The sequence below is a fragment of the Scophthalmus maximus genome, chromosome 5, assembly GCF_022379125.1.
Source record: "Scophthalmus maximus strain ysfricsl-2021 chromosome 5, ASM2237912v1, whole genome shotgun sequence".
Taxonomy (NCBI): Eukaryota; Metazoa; Chordata; class Actinopteri; order Pleuronectiformes; family Scophthalmidae; genus Scophthalmus; species Scophthalmus maximus.
Window position 1 is genome coordinate 4,194,060 of NC_061519.1, and position 24,322 is coordinate 4,218,381.

Consider the following 24,322-nt stretch of genomic DNA (forward strand, 5'->3'; position numbering starts at 1 on the left):
CCGGAGAACTTCAGGTAAATGTCAGGACTTTGATAGTGTGATATACAGTATGTGTTCAATTGAAAGGGTGTTATAATAAAAAAAAACTGAAATGGCACCTCACCTCTGAAATAGAACATGTTTCCCTGAGGTTCCTTGAGGTCACCTAATGGGTAAGAGGTGAAATGAAAGGAACAATTTTACTTTACTCATCCATTTACTTAATTTTTTTTCATTTTAAAGGACACACTTCACATGCATACAGTCCTAAAACAGTCTCTTGGCCTACAGGCCCAAGATTTTTGAACATGTGGACCCAATACAACGAAGCACCGATTCAATTTTTGTGCAAGTGACACAAACTATCAAAAAACACGCACAACATCACAGTGTCAAGTGTGTCCTTACCGTACGTGAATAACAGATGAGGCCCTGCCGGGAGGAACACTGCATAACAGGTTGCCACGGAGACCAATTATCTATTGTGGGGCATACATCGAGAAGCGGCCGTGTGCTCGGGTCTTTTCAATCCTTCCTCCACAAAGAAGTTTACAGTATTTTGGATTTGGACATCGCGTCCTCCCCAAACGGAGCAGGCTGAGCTTTTTAAAATGTTGTGATATAAAAGGTTTTTTTTTCTTTTTCTGTGGAGAGGTTAAAGTGGTTACAAAAACCATGACAAGCAATGTATATTGTTCCATGTCATCCTGTGGCTCCTGGTATTGGATCCACGCTTCTTTGCTGACAATAAAGAGGGAAAAATATTATTTTAACACAATGTCCAGAACAGAAAAATGCATCCAGATACAGAAACATGCAACAAGCAAAGTAAGGGAGAAACTCCATTCCCATTTGAGTCTCAGTAAATCGGACATTATTACATTGCAGAGCTTAATATTAGCTCCGATTTTATACATTTACGAGAGGTTAACTTTTTTAATTATGACCCTGTTTCACTGCTATGGTTAGAAATACAGTTTGGTAACATACACTGTTTTCTATCGGCCTGTGTGCTGGAGTGACAAGGGGATGTGACCCGGGGAGTGGCGAGGGGTCAGGAGGTCACATGTGACGTCATAAGTCGGTGTCAGTGTTGCATGCGCGGCGGTTTGGAGAGAAAGTTGTTTGGCTAAAAAAAACAAAAAACGCCAAGATAGTTTTTGTCACAGGAAAATGTTTTTATTTAACTCAATCCCATTCCTTTTGTTCACATCTTGGTCAGTAGTAGAGGACAGACATTCTCACGGTACCTACATTCATGGGACACGCACACTTACTTTTCCCTAATGACTCAGAAGCCACACAAAAAAATCATCATCAGAGCGTTTCACAGCAGACATGTGGACATGTCACAGTAGGAGCAGCTCAGGTGTGAATAATAAAAATTGAATCTACTTGCTTCAGTGTGGGAGTCCTGGAATTGCACACGTTGGCTCACAGTCACAGTCATTATTTACAGTCATTGTTCTTTTTTTTTATCAGTGACACGTGTGCGTTACTTATTATGACTTGTCAAAATGTCTGCGGTGGGAAAAAAAACGCCTGCAGGACACATCACAGTGATTGCCGACATCCTCATACACAGTATATAGAACAAACAATCAAAAATAAGATTCCATTCCATCGTCATTACTGCTTTATCCTTTTTAAGGGTCCCAGGGCGGCTGGGGACAATCCCATCACAGGGCCAAAATACCGAGACAGAACCTAACCCCGGTCTGCATGTGTTTGGACTGGGGTGGAGGCTGGAGAACCCGGAGAGAACCCACGCACACGCAGAAAGGCCCGTTGGATTGTTGGTTCCGAAAACCTGGATTCGAAACAAGAACCTGTCTCCTTCATGCTGTGAGGCGACGGCGCTGACCACTGTGTCACCGTGCCGCCCCCTAAAATAAGATTAATATCTTTAAAAGTTAAAACCTTTCACTATATATTAAAAATGCTCTTAAAATATCTAGTTTTCTTAAATACAGACAGTATTTAAACTCATATCTGAATAAATGAGCTATTATATCAAACTTGATCAACAACTTTAAAAAAGTGTTCAAGTCTCCAAGTGGCAACGACAAACATCTCAATCACATGACCTAAGGCTTCGGCCTCTGACGAGTTGAAACACTGTGTAATCAACTGACGGCATTTCGAGGGCGAGGAACAGCACATTGTTATTGCAATAATTAATCAGCATTATGCTCAATTTTACTAATAGATCTGCAAACACTGGTCTCTGGAGGCACAGCGGCAAAGGCACCACACATGTTGTAGCACTGTTAATACACTTGTTGATGTTTCTATAAAATCTGTACTTACGTAGTAGTTTTTGCACAAGAGGGTTAATGATATGATATCGATAACAAAACCTAATATCTACAGTATTTGCAATGTTGTAGGATATTTTAAAATAAATTAACAAAGCTGCTTGTTAACTGTCTGTCATCTATTTTTGAAGAGTATCATTAGTTACGATGTGAGCATCTATAAAATGTGGGCAGTCATATCCACATTGTGATAGTCTGAATGTCTGAAAGCGCAGCCTTTACTAACATGTGACAAACAATGATTCTGAGCATCTGAGTAAAACTTTACTAACTCCTCGTATCGTCATGTAGTTCCCTTTCTATCGAGGCAGTATATCTCTGGAATGAAAAGGCACACGAATGATTTTGCATATCCAGCGGCTCCTGCAACAGCCAATCTATTATTTGGACTTGCTCTTCAAGTCGATCACTTGTTTGACTTTCCTCAGCATGAAGGCGGCGATCAGCGCGCACGCGACCAAGGTGACCACATAGAGTCCCGCGAAGAGCGCGACCTCGCCACCGCCGTGCAGACGGGAGTACAGCGCCCTGCGGCCCACGTAGTCGAGGTGGGACGCGTGAATTTGACACAGGGTGCAGCAGGAGAGGAAGACGTGGAATATCTGGTGACTCTGGCCCACGAAGTCGCAGCGTCCGGGGAGGCAGCGCTCGACCACGGGGAAGGTGAAGAACACGGCGCAGCTGAGGAAGAAGGCCACCTGGCCAAAGTGATAGGGAAGGGCCGGGTCACTGCTGGAAGTGGACCAGGACAGGAGCCGCTGTGCCACGGGACTGATGTCCCAGAGGTAGGCGATAGTCGAGGGCAGCACCTGGCACACCTTGCGCACCCACGTTGACCGGCTGTGGTTCCAATATTTGCCATAGCAGCAGCCGAGGCACGAGAGGCAGCTGAGGACGGTGGCGGCGGGCATGAAGATGCGGCGCACGTGTCCGTGCAAGCTCTCGTCCGCGGCATAGTAAAAGTGGACGATGGCGCTGCCGTACTGGTACTGCGCCACCCCGACGTAGTCCAGAAAGAAGAAGGTGTAGTTACACAGCTCAGACTTGCTGCCCAGCAGGTGGGCGGCGACGCTGAAGCCCGTGTAGGTCAGCGAGGACAGGATGAGGACCAGCAGGGGCCACGCGTGCGGGTCGCCGGCGAAGTCCACGACCTCGGCGAGCTGCCGCAGTTTGACCAGGAGGACGAGAAACGCCAGCAGGTGAGTCCAGACGTTGATGGTCTCGTTGTGGCGCTGGAACAAGGACAGGGCGTAGTAGCGCCAGTTCTGGTCGAGCGGGCGGTAGCCGGTGCAGACGTGGTGGTCCCGGAAGTAGAGCGGGACCTCGGTGTCCCTCACGGTGCCGGGCATGGAAGGCGCGGCCTCGTTCAGCATCCGGGGCACCTGCCTGATCTGCTGCAGGCTGATGAACACCCGCCCGATTCGCTCCATCACGATGGTCGCCATGACGGCCAGCAGCTTAGCAGTTCCTGCAGGGAGGGGGGCAGGGGGGTTGGAGGAAGAAACAGAGTTTAAGGCTCCAGTGAGTAATATTGAGAAGAACATGTTCCCAGAAATTAAATATAGTGTCCGTAACTGTGTGCTCATATATGTATAATCAACTGTTTTAAGTGACACTTACATCCTAGAGACGTCAGTTGTCAGTTATTGGACGTGTCCCCGCGTGTATTTTTTTTGGGGGGGGGGGGAATGTCTCAGAACATGTCTGTTGTGAGGGACTCGGAAGGTTGAACACACTTTCCTTCAGTCAGGTGCGACAGGTTTGAAGATGAGGCTGCCTGCAGGGGGGGGGCATCACGGAATTTCTTCTTTTTAGCAGACACACCAGGCGCTTGAGTCATGTTTGTGCGTGTTCTATATTTATTCAGACGGTCATTGTGGCATCTCTGGATCAGATAAGGTGCAAATGTGTGTCACTGTCGTGCGACGAGGGAAGTTTCCAACTCCTTCATTTCCTTGCGCCCCCGGCCACCGGGGTTGTGTCTGTACCCGCCCCTGCGAAGTGCGCGTGCCAGACGGTCCACAATCAAGCGCACGCTCCTCCGTGAAGGGTTAGGGTCTGTGACGTCGGTGACGGTCCTTGTGACGGGCTGGTGCTCAGGTCCGAACGACTTCTGCCCCGGTCTGGAACAAGGGCGTCACTTCTTCTGAGCCCCGTGTCCATCACTCCTGCGGGCTGCCCCCCCCCCCCCCCCCCCCCCCGGCCCCCCGCCCCCGAACCCGAGCAGAGTCACTTACCGTCGCACACCGTCTCACCTTGACGTGACGCTCTTCAGGGTCCGACGACGACACGACCTGTTCCCACCGACGCCGCCGCCGCGCACAGAGAACTTCTCCTCCTCCGAGTGAACCGGCCGAGTGAAGGGGGCAAAGATCAAGTCGGCGTCGCTTACTATAAAAAAACCGGAAGTGGTGTGATTTTGACGTAAAAAAATAAAAGCCTCGTTCTTTGGGCTGTAACCGTAGACTGTATATATCTTTTTAAAAACACGTAATAATGTAGAAACTCTACTACGGTACGATGAAAGATTATATGCATATTAATTTGGAGTCGGACGTTGTGGAAATCTGCAAAACTATTGCAATTTGCAAACGGATATTTTCTAAATTCTTATTCAGTACATGCAGATTGGAAAAGGTAAAAAAACTGAATAAAAATGTCCTTAGCTAAAAGTATAAGGCGGAAAAAATCTAATGTGTCCATCCCAATTTTACATATAAACTTTATATTGACATACATGAAGATAGTTGTGGGAAGTAAATATTAAGTAAGTTGGTAAGAAAGTACATTACTCATGTACTCAAGTTCCATTCTGAGGTAACCTACTTGTACTTTACTGCTTTTATTACTTGTAACACTGCAACGTTATACCAACTGAATTTATTTGACAGCTTTAGTTACTAGTTACTTTGTAACTGTACATCAATAATATAAAAATATAACTGACAAATTAGGATGTATTATTATTGATTGATTGATTGACCCTGCAGTCGGCTGAAGCAGTTCAAAACAGCTGCACATTTGAAGCTGTCGCATTGAAGTGATGCTTAAACGTGATTGATGCATTCATAATAAGGATTATTATCCAGTTTTATACATTCTTCTCAAATGGGACAAGGCATAATGAGCGCTTAAACTTTTTCCACGACATTTTGTTGCCAGTGCTGTCTCTTATTGTGAAAGCGGATACAGTAAAAAAAAACTGTTGCATTTGTAGCTTGACTCACCGGGTGGATCAGAATGAAGAAGTTTTTTTCCCCCTGTTACAAACTGAATAAAAAAAGGGAAAAAACCCACTAATAGTTAATTTAAAAAAAACCCCACACACAATGAAACGTGATGTGCTTCAGTTGTGTGAGATGTATATGGATGAGAGGACTTCAGGCTTCAGTAGAAGGTAGAAGTCATTGGGGTGTGTTCATCAGTAAAAGGAAAATAATAGTTGAGAGGACATTATGAAAAACCTCACATTGGATTCATCTCGGTCGAGTCTCTTGTGGGGCCCAGAGTGAAAGCGCCCGTCCCGAACCATCTGAAATGATCTCAGAGAGAGAGAGAGACCTTTCTCGGCCCGCGTGGGTGTAGACTCCTGGAACATTCTTTGTCAGTGACTGGTGTTTTGTCTTCTTTCCCTTTAACATGCACAGATACACACAGGTTAAACTCCGCAGCAGCACCAGGATAGAGGCTCACATTACTCAACAAAAGTTCAGATAGGCTGCTTATCAGATTTCACATATTTATTTAGCCGGGGCGTTGAGCAGTGAATCCAGAAAGCATGCTGGGATTAGCTCATGTGAAAATATTTGACAATGATTCTATTTTCACCTTTTTTTTAAACAAGGGGTCGGGTAAAACTGTGGAAAGAATAACTAAGTGAAGAAGAGCGTGTGGTCCCTTGACTGGACAGAAAGCTGGTTTCCCGTCAAAGGGGGTCAAAGTTCCTGTGGGATATTTTAGTTTATAATATTATTTTGTTGTAATAAAATTATAGCTTGCAATTGTGGGAAATTTGCTTCTTTTTTTAGGAGTTGAGATGTTGCTATACCACTCTCACATCTGTCCAATAAAGATAAGGTGAGGCTTATCTTTAGCATAAAGACTGGAAACAAGGAAATGCAGCAGGCGTGTCCTGGTATCTGTCCAAAGATACCAGGACACGCCACTTTCATAGTAGATATCAAAGATAATAAGAACATGGCTCCGGCACATTGTCAAAGCTCCCTGTGTCCCAGTATCTTTTCATACCTTTTCAAATCCAGTTTGTACCGAACTGCCGTCTTCTCTTGTTCCAGGGCCTGTTACGTAACCACTCGGCCTGAAGCAACAGTCAGAGTTGGGGTTTGAGCTTCGCTGAATGTGAACTGTCCCGTCTGCCACCTCTTCATTCCACCCGGGGCTCAGACATTACCCCCGGAGATGGAGAGCATGTAGCAATCTGCACGAAAACAGAACAGGTTTAGAAAATGACAGTGTTCTCTTGTTACTGGGGGGTTTTACCTACAGGCCTACGTGCAGTATAAGTACAGTATTTTTTTAGATAATGTAAAAAATGATCTTTATTCTCGGATGAGCAATCCATTTCTAGAGTTTAATATTTGCTTATTTGCAGTTTTACATGCAAACTAACAGTCCGTTTCCTTTAACAGTGTGTTCTGCTAATTTGAATTAGTAAAGTGGACATCAGTTTAGTCTAGAAGGTGATTCATATGAAAGACGGTGCTCACAAGCATAGAATAAGCTAAAAAAATATAAAGAAATAAATAAGTAAACATGCAATACAAACATAAAGAAATGTAACATTAGAACATTAGAAACTGGAAAAGAAATATAGAAATAGTGATTATATACACAACGTAAACAGGATATGTGCAGTGTGTAAACAGGTGGTCTGTATGAGAGAGAGAGAGAGAGACAGAACGGCCTCAACTGTTTACATATTTGTGATGTGTTTGTGTGTATGAAGGATGACGGGAGGAGGAGGAGGAGAAGAGCAGCACCTCGTGCACAGAAGACCGTCTCACTCCAGCTGCACGTTTCACTGAAATAACAGAGGAAAACAGACATTTTGAAAAAAGCAACTCTGTCTTCCGGGCTGCTCTGCAATGATCAACACTTCTCTGGAGGAAATTAGTTCACAGACTAAATTTGTGCTCAGGTGGGGTTTTTTTTTTTTTACGTCACATCAATGGAACATTATAGGGTAAAATGTCGACCACGCCCAAAGAGGAAAAAAGGAAACGTAAAGTTCTGAGATAGAAGCAGCTGCGTGAAGTTCAATTTGAGATTCATATTGCACACGGTGCAAACAATGTCACATCTAACACTCAAAGTTCGGTAGAGCTCATTTATGTCGGGGAAACTCCATCAATCCTCAGCCACCATGGTCTCTCTTCACACTTTTGATCTTTCACACACGGCCTCTGATAAACACACACTTCAAATCTATACCGAGCCTGAGGATTTCACTGCGTCACTAACATCCCTCTGTCCGTTTATCTCTCTTTACAAACACACACACACTTCCTGTTGCAAACCACCCTCGCTCTGCCAATTTCAAGTTTTCATTTCCCACTTCAGACCTGCTCAACTTTTTCTTGTCTTTTTTTTAAATTGCCACGATTCAATCTGTCCCCTGCAGAAATTGACGTGAACGAGAATAAATATACGTACAAGTTAAAAACTATATCAATATGAAGGTTGGTTATATCTACCTTACACACACAATGACGAGGGAAAAGAGTTAGTAACATGAAAACATAAAATACATACATCCCCGTTGTGGGACGAATAAGGTATATCTTATCTTATCTTATACACATACACGTGACAGAAAATAGAGACAGAAAGACATGTACACCCATATCTTTTTTTTACGTGAGCTCGAAAACATCCTAGATATATATTTTGGTGTATGATGAGAATGCATAATTTTTTTGATTTTGTAGATTATATACTCCAGAGCTGGTAGCTGAAAATGTGCTGCAACAAAAAATAGTCGCAGTCTTGTCATATAAAAAAACTAGCATTGAGAAAAATGATGTTGAATCACATTATCCACACACACAGGAAACTAGAGGCAGGTAGTGTTACTGTACGTTTGCACAAGACTGCCGGTTTTGTTTCTGGGTGTGTAGTGAGACTTCAGTGTGGGGAGTTGGGACACAAAGCACAGAGAGGGAGGGAGGTGGAGGGTTTGAGTTTGCCCTTGGTCCCCCGACTCAGTAATCCAGTCATGTCTCTGTGCGGACCAGGGTCGGGGGGGTGCAGGCGCACTTGTTTTCTCTTCCCCTGATAGTTTTACATTTGTGTCTTTAACCTCCTCAACCTGTTTTCTTTCTCTTTCCAGTGAGGCGACTCTTCTTCCCACCTCAACCTAGACACTCAGCAGGAGGCCCACGTACCGCGGTGTAGCTCACCTACACGTGCACAGAGGGGCAGTGTTTCATTCTTTTTCATTTTTAACCATGCTGGTTAATTGCCCATATGAATCATTCAGAAAAGAACTTTGTGAACAAGAGAAGCGGTTCAGAAAATGATCCGCTGGATGTTTTTGTGAAAACAATTCAAAGTTCTTTCGGCACGAAGATGATCTTTCCTATTTATGGTTAATGACTTTCAGCACTGTTCCTATTCTGCAATGATACATTCTGCCTCAGGTTTGGTAGAAGTTTGTATACATACATTTTTTATAGGAAATGTAACGGAAAGAAAATGGATGCCGTCGAATCAGGAAGACGGAGACTGCGGTTGTCTTGAGCATAAGGAATTTATTACAGGAGCTTGATATTGAGGAGATTTCTGGTTCGTACGCAGATCAAAAAAGTGTCAGTCCCAAAAAAACAACTTCTCTATGTGAAGTATTAAACTCTCTGAATGATGGCGTCATTAAAACAGATAGAATGGCTCCATATCTCCTTAGAAACGCTCTGTCTGGGTATAATCTGGGACTATGACGCCCAGAGACGGCGACCGTCCCGGCCTGCCATAGATAAGATGACCTCGCACGGAAAAGGAGAGAATTCTATCCAGCGCAGGACGTCAATAGTGGGTAAACGTGCAGGACCTGCCATTTTTCTCGGCACACTGGGCAGACAACGCAGGGCCCAAAGAGACTGAAATATGTATTTCAAAAAACCGTGGAGGGACCCACAGAGACTGCTACAGGGCCCAGGATTTTGGTGCTACACCCCTGCGTAGAGGTGCAAATTCCTTAACAAATTGTTCCGTAAGCCAAACAATCGAAAACTAATTTTCCCTCCGCAGTTTCCCCCACTTTGTCCAGTTGGGACTAAAAGCCTCGCAATAACATCAACTGGGGGTTAAGTTAAGCGTTGACCTCCGTCTCGTCCTCGGTGACGGAAATGTGAAATGTATTGTAAAGCACCGGACAGGACAGAGAGTCAATATCACAATCCAACAAATGACACTGAATCAATGGACTGATTCGTTATTGGAGTTGTATCACTGTGTGTGTGCGTTAAGATAAGTGACATTTCACATGGTTTCATTTCACTTTAATGAAAAGCACTTTGCCCCTTCGGGAGCTGTTTAAGTGACACAGTGTTATACAGGAAAGTGCTGTGTGGCTTTGAAATGACTGCTTGTAATAGGATTTTCTCTCTTTAATCAGGACCCTTTTTTTTAACCAGGAAAATAAACAAACAACTTTTTAACTTCTTTTACACAAATCCTCTCTGATAAATTCATTTTCAATTGTGTTTCCAAAAGTGGATGAGAATGAGACGCGACCTGCCTTTCTTCGCCGGGTGTGTTATCACAGTCTGGGGAGCTGAAGTGGAAACCGGCGCACACTTGACATTTTACTTTTCAAACCTTTTGACTGAAAAGGACAACGCGTCGCCCGAGTTACAGTCCCTGAAGCAGCACATCCTCCGGCCCTAATTGGGCCGGACGTCTCAGCCAGATATGGAGGTGGCATTTTGCGGGAGAATTCCCCCAGCTCCCCGATGATGAGCCGTGTGCGCCTTCGTTTATCAACGTCCATACCTGCTTTTGCTGAGTAGTTTGTTTTTGCCCCTTCGCAGAATACATCACCTGTCACGTCTAATGGGACACGGTATGGAGCACACAGGGCCCCCGGCACGTCCCCTGGGTTTCCTCTTTGTTTCCGTCTCCACCACAGATACAGTAACTCCTTCGATACATAGCTGCGGCCCCGGCACCTCCACCAGGCTGGAGAGATCTCTCTTTGTGCTGGCAAGGAAAAAAGAAAGTGCCGGAGGCTCTTTGCAATAAACAGCATAAAAAGTCCCATTACGGCACTTTGCGATATCAATAAATCTTGATAATAACGACAAGACCTGTGAGATACAGTTCAAACTTGCACTTGCACAAATTATTCAGGATGTGGACTGAGAGTTCCACCAAAAGTTGCTTGAAGGACATTGACAGCAGAACGATCACAGCTGATCTACGGTCAAACACATATCTTGTTGTTTCTGTCAGAAAACGACCTTGAACAATGTGACTGAGGAAAGCTGCTGTAACTCGAATTGTTTATAATGCACAGTGAAAATATGGATATTAGTGTGTTTTTGTTTTGTGTTCTTCTAAGATTATTGCCTCATTGGCTAATGTATGGGACTGTTTTTTCTCCTGAAGCTGGGGCAGATGCAGTAAAGATTGACTATTGCCATTTTCATATTGTTGGCCTGGTTCTTGACATATTAAGCTCATATGACCATCAATGACTCCTCACCACAGCCTTGATGTTAGATGAGCAGTATGGTCAAAATTGCTAGCATTATTTGATTGGAATTATTTTTACAGCCTTCCTGAACAAACAAAATGAACTATTCCAGAAGAAATAACAGGAAAAGCCAGAAAACAAACATAGTTGAGTAGCAAAAATTATAGTTGTTTGTTTTCTTTCATCGTCTTGTGTCAAGGGTCATTGGTTCTAGATGTTGACCCTTGACCAGGGCTGCAACTGGTGATTATTTTCATTACCAATTAATTATTGTAAAAAAAAAAAAATAGAATATAGAATAGTTTGAATATATTGATCAAGTTATTATAGGTCAAGGTGAAAACCAATAAACCAATCAGATTAAAAATAGATATTCAATTCACGATAATATAAAACTGACAAAAGCAGTACATGCTGGCATTGAACAAACTGGATGTGTTTGTTTTGTTAATTTTTTTCAAAAATAAATGAGAGTTTCTAACAATTATCTAATCACCCTCTTGTATTAGTCACATGGTTTGACTGAAGTAAAAAAAAAAGAGTCAAAAGAACTCTGTGTGTTGTAAACGTTTTATTGATCGGTTGTCAATGTTGTCGATGGGTCATATTTGCTCATTCGAAAAAAAATATACTGATATATAATGCAACTAATCAGAAATCTGTGTGATTTCTGATTAGTTGCATTAGCCAACAAAATCATATTAAACACCCTCATAATTCTAATAAATTCAGTTTGTTATTGTTATAATTGTTGGGGGGGTGAAACTAAATGTTTGTAACATAGTTAGAAGTCTTTAATGTAACTTTTCACCATGTTTCCTCATTTTCAAATAGTCATTGTTATTCCAATATTTTACTTTTACTTTTTTTCTACTACTTTTGTAATATTGTTATTAACAGTCGGTGGTTGTTTGGCCCTGAGAAACCCCGGAAGCGCTGTTGCTGCCAACCAACACAATAGTATCAAGCTAGAAAGAATTAGAGAGAGCTTCCGGCTCTAGCTTTCAAAGTAAAATCTATTTGTTAAACTACCACATAATTCAATGATATTTACAAAAACTACCCTCCGTATGTTTTTTTTGTGTTTTTTTCTCTTGACAGAAAGTATCAAAACATGCTAAAATTGTGCACATTTTGCTTTTTTTATTAGTAATAATAAACGTGTGCTACTTATTTTGAAGCTGACCTCCACCCGTGTTCCGGCCTCGTTCCGTGTTACTCGCCGTTACACTTGACGCCGCTGGACGTGGGACAAATGAAGTTCATTTTTTCCCCCCACAGCTGATGATGGCGGATGTTGTGGAAAAAGACACGATGAAGAATTACCACATCGCGTCCGAGAAGGTTAACCCGGAGGCCGGCCGCTTCCCGTACTGCGTCGTGTGGACGCCCATCCCCGTGTTGTCGTGAGTCACCGCCGCCAGCACAAGGAGCGCGGGCACTTGTGACCAAAGCCCCGGGACGCGGCACCGAAGTGACAGCTTCCCTAGCTTAGCTTAGCTTAGCTTAGCTAGCAGGCGCGCGATAGCATCCTGTTGCTGCGGTGTCGTGTCGCTGGCTAATAAGCGTCAGAGTCGCGGAATGTATTGAGAATGTATTGGGTTTTATGAGTTAAATTGGAACTATGAATTTATTCCAATGCTTCTATAACTACACACAAATTAGAAAGACAACTGACTCGTAGTTAAATAAAAAATAGCAAACAAAATTGAATAACAGATGGACAAATTAATATTAGTGTCATAAAGTTCCTATGTTCTTCCCTTAGTAAGGCCAAAACAGTAAAGTTAGTTTGTATTTGTGTTGAAAAAAAATGTTTTAGCTTGAGTTGAAAAGTAGTGTTTTTTTAAAAATTGTGTGTGTGTTTGTTAATTTGCTAAACATGAGAACTTTTGGAAACCACATGAGTAGGCCTGTCACGATAATCACGTCATCGACCTATCGTACGACACATGAATATGAACTCAACAGTTTTAATTGACCTCAGTAACGGCTGTTGTGTCCACATGCTTGTTTGTTGATATAACATCTGTTCTCATCGTAATCAATGACCTTATTGGTCTATAAAATGTCAGAAAATATATGGATTTCGTAGTATCTGCGAGTCTTAAACCTTTGATAACATTCCTCTCAGTAGTAGCCCAAATCGTGTAGGACTTGCACGCGCAACGACCAAAAGGCCTGAACTGCAAGCTCTTAAAATGACGATAATATTGTTTATCACAATGATTTCTGGGACAATATATTGTGCAACAAAAAGTACTTATCGTGACATGTTTTGGTAAACAACCCATTAAACGTGACACTTTGGCGTGGTCCGACCCGGACCTCGTCTCGACATGACAGGGACGTGGCCCAAAGACGACTGTGACGCCGCCAAACGTTACAGGTGTGTTTGTGTAAATACGTGTTGTATTTTGTAAATTTTACCCCTCGTGGTTTTTTTTTGTGATTTTTTATTTAGATGGCTGTTTCCATTCATTGGTCACATGGGAATCTGCACTTCCACTGGAGTCATCCGAGACTTTGCCGGACCGTACTTCGTCTCAGTGAGTAGTGACTTTGTGGTTCACAGAGGCCGGTTCTGAGAGAGCATTGTGAAGCTCAGCAAAGTGGACGTGAAGTACGACAGTAATACCTCTTTCACACCAAAATTACCATGTAGACCCGGGTTTTTTAAATGCGGGTCGACCCGCGTTTAATCGGCAATTGGCCACTTTCACCCTCCGAGCAGACCAGGGTCTGATGATCGTGTAGTGACAGTTGGCGGCTGTAGATGGCAGTAGAGAGCAGTGCGCGCCTTAAAACAAAGAAGAAGAACAGTGTAGTAAACAACATAAAGCATGGTAGCCAGTGAGCCTGTGGTCAACGCTACCTTATGTCTTGTACTTGTCACTCTTTCAAAGTTTACAAACTCAGCGCAGTGTTACGAGCCGAGCATGGCCCTTTAAGAAGGTGGCCATATGGGTTTTGAAGTGTGTGTTTGTGTATGAGACAAGAAGAAGGTTGGCGCTGTGTTTGTGTACGTCACTGCAGCCACAAGGAGAAAGGGCTCCGCACATCATCCATGTTACCGACAGTTTATGGTTACTGTGCAATGAGCGACCACCTGATGAGGCCGTGTATGTCCGCAGAAGGATTGAAATAAAGTGCCCCGTTCTAAACCTCATCGATGATCTGGATTGTGTTCGTTGTTCCCACCAATGAGCGAAAGCTAGGCTAAGCGAGCTAGCGACATGCGAGAGGTCTCTTTACTACAGTTGCTGAGGTAGCAGCAGTTACCGACGGAGGGGTCAAGCCTTCGTTGCCTCCGTCATCGCGCAAATTAGCGGGTTCACCCGGGTGTGAGGTTCACATCAATGCCGATGGGAGGTGAAGCCGATTATTACCCGGGTCTATTGCAGAGTCATTTGACCCGGGGCTGAATGCCGATAAAACGTTTTCACCCTGCAGAAAACGCCGGGTGTTAGCGGGTTTAAACAGGATATTTGGCCAGTGTGAAAGGGGCTTGAGAGTGGAGTTGGAGGAGCAGTCGTGTCACTTGTGGATTCCAACCGTCACTCAGTTTTACAGCAAAACAAAACGGGTGTTTCCAAATGTCAATAGGAATGACGAACTACTATTTGGCTGTATAAATCACTTCTCACGTCTCAAAAGCTCAAACCCTAAAATAAGTCAAATGGTGATCGTCTCACACAACATGACGTGCAGTAACTTAGCGTTGAAATTTGATCCAATCTGCAGGTTGGAGTTCTAGATCGATGAGACTGAAAGCTTCACAGACACCAACGCACTGCACAGCGGTCTGTGAGGAAGGATTGGGAGTGACTCTGGAACGTTATCAAGCTTTCGTTTGATCATGATAATTCTCATACATACAACATGCATGTGATTGGTCAGTGCAGGGCCTTGCTGGACCATGTTGTGCTGTGTGGTGGCAAATGTTAAACCAGGTTAAACTTCATGATGGGTCTGTGTTTTTAACAGAACACAAGTTTGAAACCCCACTGCATGTCTGATTTGTCTCAATCTGAGATGTGTTTTAGATGTAACAAGTTCGCAGATTTCTCCCCCTTTCAAAAATATACAATCATCTGAATTATTTTGGACACACGACGCACAAAAATGCACAAACTTGAGGCAAAATCCCTAAGTAGTTTTTACTAGTATGTTGAAATTTGGTTGTTTTCGACATTGATAAAAAAAGAGGATCTGTTTATTACTTGGACTCATTTGGCCATTTCACACAAACAAAGTTGATGGTGAATAAAGACAAACAGGATGGGAGGCACATTTCCTAAATCCTTAATGCTAAACCATCTAGTTTCCACAGAGCCAAAGAGGCCGATTGAGGGTTACAGTCTTCCTGCCAGGAATTTTGATTTGCAGGTTTGGACCCAAGTTGTAGTAAATATACTTGTGATGCACAAACCAAGCCTATGGGAAAATTAGACACTCATACACAAGGGATGACTTGAACTAAAAGTAGTAAAATACTAGATTGATGATAAACATGTTCTCTTTTTGTAGGAAGACAACATGGCTTTTGGAAAACCAACAAAGTGAGTAAATTAAAATCTTGCACTGTTACAGAGTTTTTCTTAGCCAACGTATTGCTACAGAGAGATATTGAGAACCAGAACTGCACAACAGTACAGTTTATTTTCCTCCCTCCGACTGTAGATACTGGATCCTTGACGTTAGCAAAGTCTACGCTAGTGGCTCCAACGCCTGGGACACGGCGGTGCACGATGCGTCGGAGGAGTATAAGCACAGGATGGTAATGAGCAGTTTGGCGGACTCCTTCATTTACTCAATAGAAAAAGAGAGGAGTAATAATTTGTGCTCTGTGTTTTCCCTCCAAAGCACAACCTCTGCTGTGACAACTGCCACTCACATGTCGCCATGGCCCTGAATCTGATGAGGTATGAAAACAGCACCTCATGGAACATGGTCAAGCTGTGCCTCCTCGCTTTGATCCATGGAAAGCACGTCAGGTGAGAAAGGGGAGTGACCGCAGTAACGGTCCAACTGCAGCAAACGTCCAGATTTGTCTACACGAGTGTGTCAGTCGCATTGGTAGTTTGTCACGTTCATCTGACGGAACTGATGTGCTTTTATTTTTAACCACACAGCTGTTCATATTTCACTTGTAACTTGTGAAGCCTTGACCAAAATATTTCTACGTTTCCCATTTATTTTCTTTAATTTCAAACGAGTAACTGCAGTGGCTGTGAAAGCTCTGGCGCACTACACTCAACACTGTGCCCGAAATGCACCCTGTGTAGACACTTGTTGTGTCTGACATGAAATGAAAACAGATTCTAATTGCACGGTCTCATGTGGATTTGAAATGAGAGAACAACAGATGACTGACAAGAATATAGCTCGAACTTCCTTTAAGTGTGTGAGGATGTTCTCATCACTAGTGGGTGAACAGTGTAGTAACGCAGCATTGCAATTATACTAAACAGAATAAAGGTTATCCAGCGAGACTGTAAAATGTCCGCGACTGGCCAGATCAGTCACATGACCTCAGTCCAGCTAAGGAGGGGGTTTGCATGCAGAAGCCCCTGAAACAGGCTAGAAGTAAAGATCGCTACTACACAGATTCTGATGGAGCAGCTCCAGGAAACGCCCGGGTGTTGTAGGCTTCACTGGGCTTATGCAGAATCCTTTTGCTAGAAGACAGAGCAAAGAAGTAGGATTATTTATCCGCCATCATTGTCATCTCCAGTCCAAAAATATCTGTCCCATTAAAATCTGATTCAGTAGCAGCCCTGTAATCTACAGATGCTCTCCTCAGTGGGGCTGAAGCTTGTTGTTAATGAGGTTTGTCACTGGGTTCCCAGGGGGGAACATGTTGTGTATTGGGGGAACGGGGGTAAGAGAGAGAGCTGATTCTTGTGTATTTAGTGTATATAAAGGACATTCCTCCTGTCGGCATTTTGCAGTGGCAGGAATGAACTACACATGCCATTAACTCTGCGGTGATGATTGTACAAGATAATAGGAAGCATTCACTGTTCGCCGTCATGTGTCTGCAGTCAAATAAAGTGTCCAAACACTGTAAAATGGTGCCGTGACGAGAAGCTATGAAATCAGCAGACAGTTTTCATAGTCTGAACAAGACTTGAGAGAAGGAGGAGCAACATGAAGACATTAATTATGGGGCTGTGTGACGTGCAGTAATCATGCTCAGTTAGGAAACATGAACACTTCTAGTGCCAGTCGCCATATACATGCACAATTTCACCTTCCTGTTTCCTCTCTCACGTTTCCTCACCTCCACTCGTGTGTGTGTTCGTGTCCAATGCAGCTGCGCCGGCTTCCTGAAGACCTGGCTGCCTTTCCTGATGCTGATGGGCGTCATCCTCACCGTGGCGCTGGCCCTCAACCTCCGGTGACCTGGGAGGCAGGGTCAGGGACACAGTGGAACCCTCCTGCAGGTCGGATGCAGGGATTGACCCTTGTAAAGCAACAAGGGTGGAGGAGGAGGAGGGGGGGGGGACACGTAACGGAGGAGATAAAAGACTACTCACCTCCGAGAGAACGTTGAACCGCAGCGTCCCCCAGCATGTGTAACACCGACACGTTTGGTCTGTGGAGAGGAGGCCGCCTGCGACTCGCATTTCTTCGGCGGTGAAGCTGGAATTCATTAAAAATCAATTATTTTTGAGAGAAGTGACTGAACGCCCCCCCCCCCACACACCACCACCAACACAACAACTACCAGGACCACACAAACACACTTAATGGATGATGATTATTGAGAGTCAAGCTGCTGCCACCCGCAAATTGTCTCGCTACATTTGTAGGTGAACAAAAGTTGCGTACAGAGTTGAATTCTCTGACGGCGGAAAACATCCATGCCTTGCTTTCGGATTTTGACGATCTTACTCTGTAATGGATGTTTGTTTGTGTGCTTCCAGGAGGCCATTTTTGTATACCAGGGAGTACATGGCCAACATGTTAAATCAATTAGATGCCTCTCTAGGGAATATAATGCATTTTATGCTTGATCTAACGCAGCTCTTCTACAACACTGCAACTTCCACATGCCAGAGTGGTTTGTACGTCCGTGTGTTTTCTTACTTGTATCCAGACTAACTCCTCGAGACACCAGAAAGTCTGTCTTCTATAAAAGAAATATTTTCTCAGATGACTTGTTGTACGTGCATTACACGTGTCACCTCGTGGTACGAACACGATGGGTTTTTACGACAAGCTTTTTCATACTCGCAACTACAGATCAGTGCAATGATTGTAGCGACTTCGATGAATGGGTCTGTGGGCAAATACCCAGAGATTAGCGAAGCTCCTTTTTTGGTTTTCTACATTTGTGCCAAAACGTATGAGCAGGAGACCAATTCAAACTGTCCTTGAATGTGTCACTTGTTACCGAGTGAAACCGCTCATTAATGACACCGAAGTTATTGAATGAAAAGCCTGTTGGTGAGTTATGAAACCTTGTGTAAATCTTTTTGTTTAGCCTTAGAGAAGTTTGGTTCTTTGTCTCTGAAGTTTGACTTCACGTGAAGAAGCAGTGCCTAACAAATGACGTGTCTCACACATCCAGTTTTTGATGCTTTAAAAAAAACACACGGTATATTCGCATCATGGTTGGCACACAAAATCCGTTGCCATGGCTGCTCCTCGATTAGATTCAAATCCCTCATTGTTTGCAATCAAACAGGAAGAAAAAAAGTGTTGAGCCCTCTCTTTGTCCACCACGCTGCCAGAAGCAGCAGGTAGCCAGGATCCTCAGGTTTTTCACGCTGGCCGACCCCCGCTGAATAGCCCCCAACTTTCTCCCGGCGACTGACCAGCGTCGCTCCTGCTGTTTCCCACCTCTGCAGATCAGATTCGAAGGTCACTGTGAAATGTCAGCTCCGTTTCACGAAAGCTTTGATATACACCGGCCAACACCCTGCAGCAATCCGGCGCCCCAAAGTGGGAACCTCTAAATTAAAGTCAGTTTTATTTTGTGTGGCAAGGGGCTAACGCTAGACTGTTCTCCTCAGTGAGTGTCTGTGGAAAGCAGAGATTCTTTTACCCATGTTGCCTGTAAATATTTGAACACATCATACTGTACACCAGGTGCTCTTTGTATACTTTGCTAACTTGATCGCTCAGTCTACAGATTTCTCCTCTGAATCATTTACAGCGTCATTTTTGATCTCTTTACTTCTGCATATCATCTTTGCCCTGCAGTGAAGCAGATTTGAGGGTGCGTGTGTGCGTGCCTTAGTCGTGACTGCATGCCAGCATGTGCGTATTGCATGCATGCAGGAACAGGGAACGTTTGAGGAGTAGAGAAGTTCATGTTTGACTCATACTGTGGATTAATAATCAGCTGCTTTTCATTGCAGCCAACTGCCCAGTGCTTGATTTCTATACTTATTACTCTGCGTCTTTCTCTTTATCTACTTTGAGCTTAAATGCAAAAGCTGCAGTAGCAGGAATAAATAATACACGAGACTTTAACAGGCCTTTGTGTAAGTTAATGTTGATGCCATAGCCTCTAACATGCAGCTCCAGATTGTGCATATGAGACTTTTTCTTTTCTCAAAGCATTAAATCTATGAAACAGAATCTGGCCTCAATTTGAAAAGTGGAAATTGTCCATTTTAAAAACACTATCATGGTTTCCAACTTTATGCAGTACAGTCTTGAATATTCATATTTTAAATTATTTAAAAATTGGAAGCAGACTGGCAGCATTCGAAACAACAGAAAATTGAAGATCCCTTTTGATTCTCTGTGATGGCAGAAACTTTAAGGGGGAGGGGGCATAACTGTGTCCTTGAATATGTTGCTTGTTCTGCAGTGAAACGGCTCATTCATGACTTTCGGAGCTATGAAAGGTAATGAATGAATGGCTCTTTGAGATCAGCTGATGGAACTCAACAACATTGTCATTTTACTGCGCCGTTTATTTAAACTTCTGCGTGTATTTGCGGAAGCGAGATACGCAACATCGTGCAGATGAACACAAGAAGGCAACATTCACAGGGGCTACGTCTGAGTGGTTTTAAGACGTGGCCCGCTCCGGGTGCCCTGTTGTATCCAGGGGCCAGGTCCAGGAATGTGGAGACATGTGGTCCCAACAATTCAGGCCCCTGACAAAAGACAGTCGGGACGCTATTATTAGTGCCAGCATCCAAATAAACTCATATTAATCTGCAATTTCCAAACCCTCCTTTTGTTTCTGTAATCCACCTGAGAATCTTCTGTGCTGCAGATCATATAGTCCCCACTGGGACCTTCTTAAGACTCAACTGCAAGCAATTGTGTGAATTCTGAATGTGTTTTTAGGACTTACAGCTATAACACCAATAAAAGATGTCTATTATTGTAGAAATGTTTTGATGTTTTTTTTCTTTCCCCATCCGATTGAATTTCCATCGTTAAATCATGACGACTGTGTTTCGTCGAGGCTGTCAGCAGGAGGGACGATGTTAAGAGTTTCAAGGCTCTCTGAGCCATGAAAGGCAAAAGCCCCCCCCCCCCTCCTCCAAGTTTCTATAAATACACTCACAAGTGATTCCTGTAATAATCATCATAATCTGTCAGAATAAACATTAAGGAAGGAAAGCAGAGTATCAGTCACAGCTTTGATACTCTGCTGCCATGTGGCGTGAAGTCCCACACAGTGGCTATTATCCTGACGAGCATCCGTGGTATTCAAGAAAGGAGGGATGGATCAAAGGCTCTGCAGTCTGGCCCCCATGAAGACCCCCCCGCCCCCCCTTTATTCCACCACCTGGGTGGGTGGGAATGACCAGGGACATTCACTTAGAAGTGAAACTATGGCATCGTTTAGTAACAACACACAGAAGCCTCTGTAAATCAGCTCTGAATAAAATGATACCAGAGGGGACCCGTCACAGATGAAACATGCGTCATAAACTATCAGAGATGGACTATATATTTATATGGAATTCAGACAACAGTTATTAAATATAATGAGGAGAGAGCGAGCTGAAAGCCTGACCACTCTCCTCCTCAGGGCAGCAGCCCCCCCCCCTCGAGAAGCCCCTCCCCGCACTAGTGGATGGACCTTTTAACTTCATTGTTGGAAGAAGTAGCGACGCCCCGCTTTCCCCTCGGCAAAGGAGCGAGCAACCCCCCTCGGGTCGGCACGACCCCTTCTTGTGTTCTCATGGAGATCAGAGCCTGCCTCCCGGACCCACTTTCTGCAGAGATGCAAAGTTGAGGCGCATTCCCGGCCGGGATGGTGATGGTGATGGTGACGTCTCGGAGGAGTTGATCTTTCCGTCGGTCTCCCCCGTTTCTCGCCGCCGCGCGCTGCTGCGTCTTCGTCCGTGCGTCGCCGACTCTCGGAGCACACGCTCTCTGTCCAACATGCTGGATCTGGCGCGGCGCGTCCTCCTCTCCTCCTCCTCCTCCTCCTCCTCCGTCGTCGTCGTCTTCTTCTTCTTCTTCTCCTCCGCGCTCCTCTGCTCCGTCCGCGCGTCGTGCCCGCCGCGCTGCGAGTGCTCGGAGGCGGCGCACACCGTGAAGTGCGTCTCCAAGGAGCTGCGCGGTGTGCCGACGGGGATCCCTGGCTACACCAGGAATCTGTTCGTGACCGGGAACCAGATCGGTCGCCTCGGTCCGGAGTCTTTCAGGGGTCTGGAGAACGTGACCAACTTGTCTCTGAGTAATAACAGGTAAGACTCTGCTGTAGTGCAAAGCAAACATGTCATGGAGGGGAATCGAGGCAAGATTTTTCTTTATGGATAACGTTTTAACAGTTTGTCTCAGTGGAAGGAATTCCATCATGATTGTTCCTTAAAGCCGTTAACTAGGTTTCATGGCTCTGGTTACATGAGACTTGAAAGTGTGGGTTTTTAACCATGTTCAGTTTACTCTCAATTCAGTTCCAAAGTAATATTTTAAGTAGAAGTCGTAGTACTCCGTTAAGATCACAGGATTTGTTGTAAACCACGTTTCTTGGATGTCCTCACATTCAGAATTTCCGAGGTGGAATCCCACACGTTCGCCGGACTCCGCAGCCTCCGCTCCCTTGACTTGAGTAACAACCAGCTGGCGGTCATTCACCCAGAGGCCTTCACCGTCCCGAACCAGACGCTGCGAGAGCTCAACCTGAGCCGGGCCCTCTACAACCACTCGTCGGTGATGGACTTGGCCACGTCCTTACGCTGGAGCTCCCTGGGGAGCCTGCAGGGACTGGACCTGTCTCACAACGGCCTCATCTATTTGCCGTCACACATCTTCTCCCACCTGTCAAGCCTGCGGCGGCTCCAGCTGTCCAATAACTCTCTGGTGGCGATCCACAACGCCACCCTGTCAGGCCTGGAGCGCCTGGAGGAGCTGGACCTCTCGCTCAACGCCCTCAAGACGTTTCCCGAGGAGGGCCTGCGAGAGTTGGACTCTCTGCCCGGAGCAGCTCTCCTGCTGGGGGAGAACCCGTTCACGTGCACGTGTGGAATTGAACCCTTTGCCCTGTGGCTCAACAGGTCGCAGGAGCGCATTCGAAATGTTGACAGCCTCGTGTGCTCCTTCCCGGCCAGCATGAGAAACACGTCCATGCTCGCGGTGGGCACATTGACTCTAGGGTGCCACCAGAGGGGTGCAGGGGCAGACCTCGCCTTGCAGACCTCTTACGTCTTCCTCGGCATAGTCCTGGGCTTCATCGGCCTCATCTTCCTGTTTGTGCTGTATCTCAACCGCAAGGGTATCAAGAAGCGGATCAATGACCTGCGGGACGCTTGCAGGGAGGTGTGGGAAGGCTACCACTACCGCTTTGAGATAGACTCTGACCCCAGGTTATCACAGATCTCCACAGGCGCTGATGCGTGAGAGGACAATCACCCCCGGTGCATTTTCATATGACTCTTTTCTAATGCATTTATCAGTAGAAAGATTGTAAAAATTGTACAGATTTGTGTGTAAATATATATAAACACAATTGTGTTAAGCCTTTCAGCCCTGTCGATTAAAGCATGCATGTTCCTCGTCGGGCAACTAATATTCTCCTTTAGTTCAGAATGTTTTGGATTTCTTTGTTCTGTCAGACAAAATGTTCTAAATAGAGTTCATGGTTTGACTTTTCTCATTATCCTTGCCTGCTCCTTATGATCGCGTGAACAGTAAGTGCCTAAAAGTCAGGTTGGTATTGTTTACCGACCAATTAAGTGATTTGAACTCAACCCACTTTTGGATCGCGGCACACTTTCATTCAGTACTCTGTCGGATCTACTGGCGTGTAAAAACAAAGCGACAAAACGCTGCAATAAAAATCCTGACACTATGAAAACAAACCTCTGGCAGTGTCAAGCACAATCACTCATTCATCTTTGAACCGTTTCAAGCCCTTTGGTCACTTCGTCCTTCCGCCCCGGGGTGCCAGAAAGGAATTAAGCCTCCAAGCTTGACTTAAGCCATCCCTGAAATCACCACTCTCCTTTTCTTTGGCTGTTGGATTGAGAAAGTGGTGTGGGGGGGGGATCTCCTAGCCCCCTCATTTTTTTTTTCATGAAACGTTGCTTTGTTTCAACCCCTTGAGTTTTATTGTCAGAATGATGAGAACCAGTCCGGGCTGAGGCTGCTGAAAGCAATCCCCCCTCTCTGCTCAAAGACAACAGTCCCTCTGGAGGCTCTTTGAAGGAAAAGTCTGGCTCTCCACATTTTTCTGTTTAGGGGATTTTTTTTTTCTTCTTCCAATGATAAGATACAGATGATTCTCAAACACCAGCTACATTGTTTCATTCAGCATTTTGCTCTGACCGGTTATGTAGTGCTCCTTATGAAAAGAAACAAGACTATGTTCTTTATCTTTTGATTATTATCTACATTGGATGCCTTTAAAGTCGGTGTCCTTTCAAAGCAAGTTGTTTCCTAAGATCATTTCCTTACAATAACACTGAAATCCAGAGATGTAAAAAAAAAAATATATATATTTCTTTGTCAAATCCTAAGCCATATGTCTTGCATGCATGTTTAAAATATAACCTCACAGTGAATGAATCCAAAACAAAATATGATAATCCTCTGTTCTTGAATGTCACATATGTTGTTCCCATTTTTTTCTTCCAAATGGCGACATGACAGCAGCAAGTGAGACAAACACACGCAGAGAGAAGGGATGGCAATCTGCCATTGCTCAAAGTGTTTATTGCCCAAACTGTTTGCTATCTAGGTATTTGGATTGGAGGGGTGGGGCGGGGGGGGCAGACTCCCATTGTTCAAAAGCCAAAGTAGCATCTTCACCCTTTTCTGATGTTCTGCAAGCTCCTCTCTTTACCGCATGTGGAAAAAAGTAAATAAAACGTTATGAAGTCTG

General features: G+C 44.5%; 3 protein-coding genes across 7 annotated transcripts; 2 read left to right on the plus strand and 1 right to left on the minus strand.

Annotated features, from left to right (window-relative positions):
• Positions 1-1,133: 1,133 nt before the first annotated feature.
• paqr7a (progestin and adipoQ receptor family member VII, a) lies at positions 1,134-12,336 on the minus strand. 5 transcript variants are annotated; one of them, XM_035633386.2, is made up of 8 exons: positions 12,197-12,336; positions 10,356-10,514; positions 7,298-7,338; positions 6,546-6,735; positions 5,767-5,929; positions 5,525-5,567; positions 4,553-4,688; positions 1,134-3,765 (listed from the first exon to the last, which is right to left on the minus strand). In XM_035633386.2, the coding sequence occupies exon 8, from the start codon at positions 3,740-3,742 to the stop codon at positions 2,678-2,680; it is 1,065 nt and encodes a 354-aa protein (XP_035489279.1). In that variant the 5' UTR covers positions 3,743-3,765; positions 4,553-4,688; positions 5,525-5,567; positions 5,767-5,929; positions 6,546-6,735; positions 7,298-7,338; positions 10,356-10,514; positions 12,197-12,336; the 3' UTR covers positions 1,134-2,677. The 5 variants fall into 5 exon arrangements, with proteins under 5 accessions (XP_035489279.1, XP_035489283.1, XP_035489280.1 ...); XM_035633390.2 differs by having other exon boundaries at positions 4,535-4,688; XM_035633387.2 differs by having other exon boundaries at positions 10,308-10,514.
• On the plus strand, positions 12,283-20,370 carry tmem222b (transmembrane protein 222b). Its single transcript, XM_035633392.2, has 6 exons — positions 12,283-12,416; positions 13,475-13,559; positions 15,541-15,572; positions 15,694-15,790; positions 15,877-16,007; positions 17,330-20,370. The coding sequence occupies exons 1-6, from the start codon at positions 12,295-12,297 to the stop codon at positions 17,415-17,417; spliced, it is 555 nt and encodes a 184-aa protein (XP_035489285.1). The 5' UTR covers positions 12,283-12,294; the 3' UTR covers positions 17,418-20,370.
• Positions 20,371-21,102: 732 nt separating this feature from the next.
• tpbga (trophoblast glycoprotein a) lies at positions 21,103-24,322 on the plus strand. Its single transcript, XM_035633385.2, has 2 exons — positions 21,103-21,686; positions 21,990-24,322. The coding sequence occupies exons 1-2, from the start codon at positions 21,379-21,381 to the stop codon at positions 22,837-22,839; spliced, it is 1,158 nt and encodes a 385-aa protein (XP_035489278.2). The 5' UTR covers positions 21,103-21,378; the 3' UTR covers positions 22,840-24,322.

Coding starts and splice junctions, on each gene's coding strand:
- tmem222b (XM_035633392.2), top strand. CDS start 12,295: ATGATGGCGGATGTTGTGGAAAAAGACACGATGAAGAATTACCACATC. Junction 15,573..15,693: donor GCTTTTGGAAAACCAACAAA/GTGAGTAAATTA, acceptor CTCCGACTGTAG/ATACTGGATCCTTGACGTTA. Junction 15,791..15,876: donor AGGAGTATAAGCACAGGATG/GTAATGAGCAGT, acceptor TTCCCTCCAAAG/CACAACCTCTGCTGTGACAA.
- tpbga (XM_035633385.2), top strand. CDS start 21,379: ATGCTGGATCTGGCGCGGCGCGTCCTCCTCTCCTCCTCCTCCTCCTCC. Junction 21,687..21,989: donor TTGTCTCTGAGTAATAACAG/GTAAGACTCTGC, acceptor CCTCACATTCAG/AATTTCCGAGGTGGAATCCC.
- paqr7a (XM_035633389.2), bottom strand. CDS start 3,742: ATGGCGACCATCGTGATGGAGCGAATCGGGCGGGTGTTCATCAGCCTG.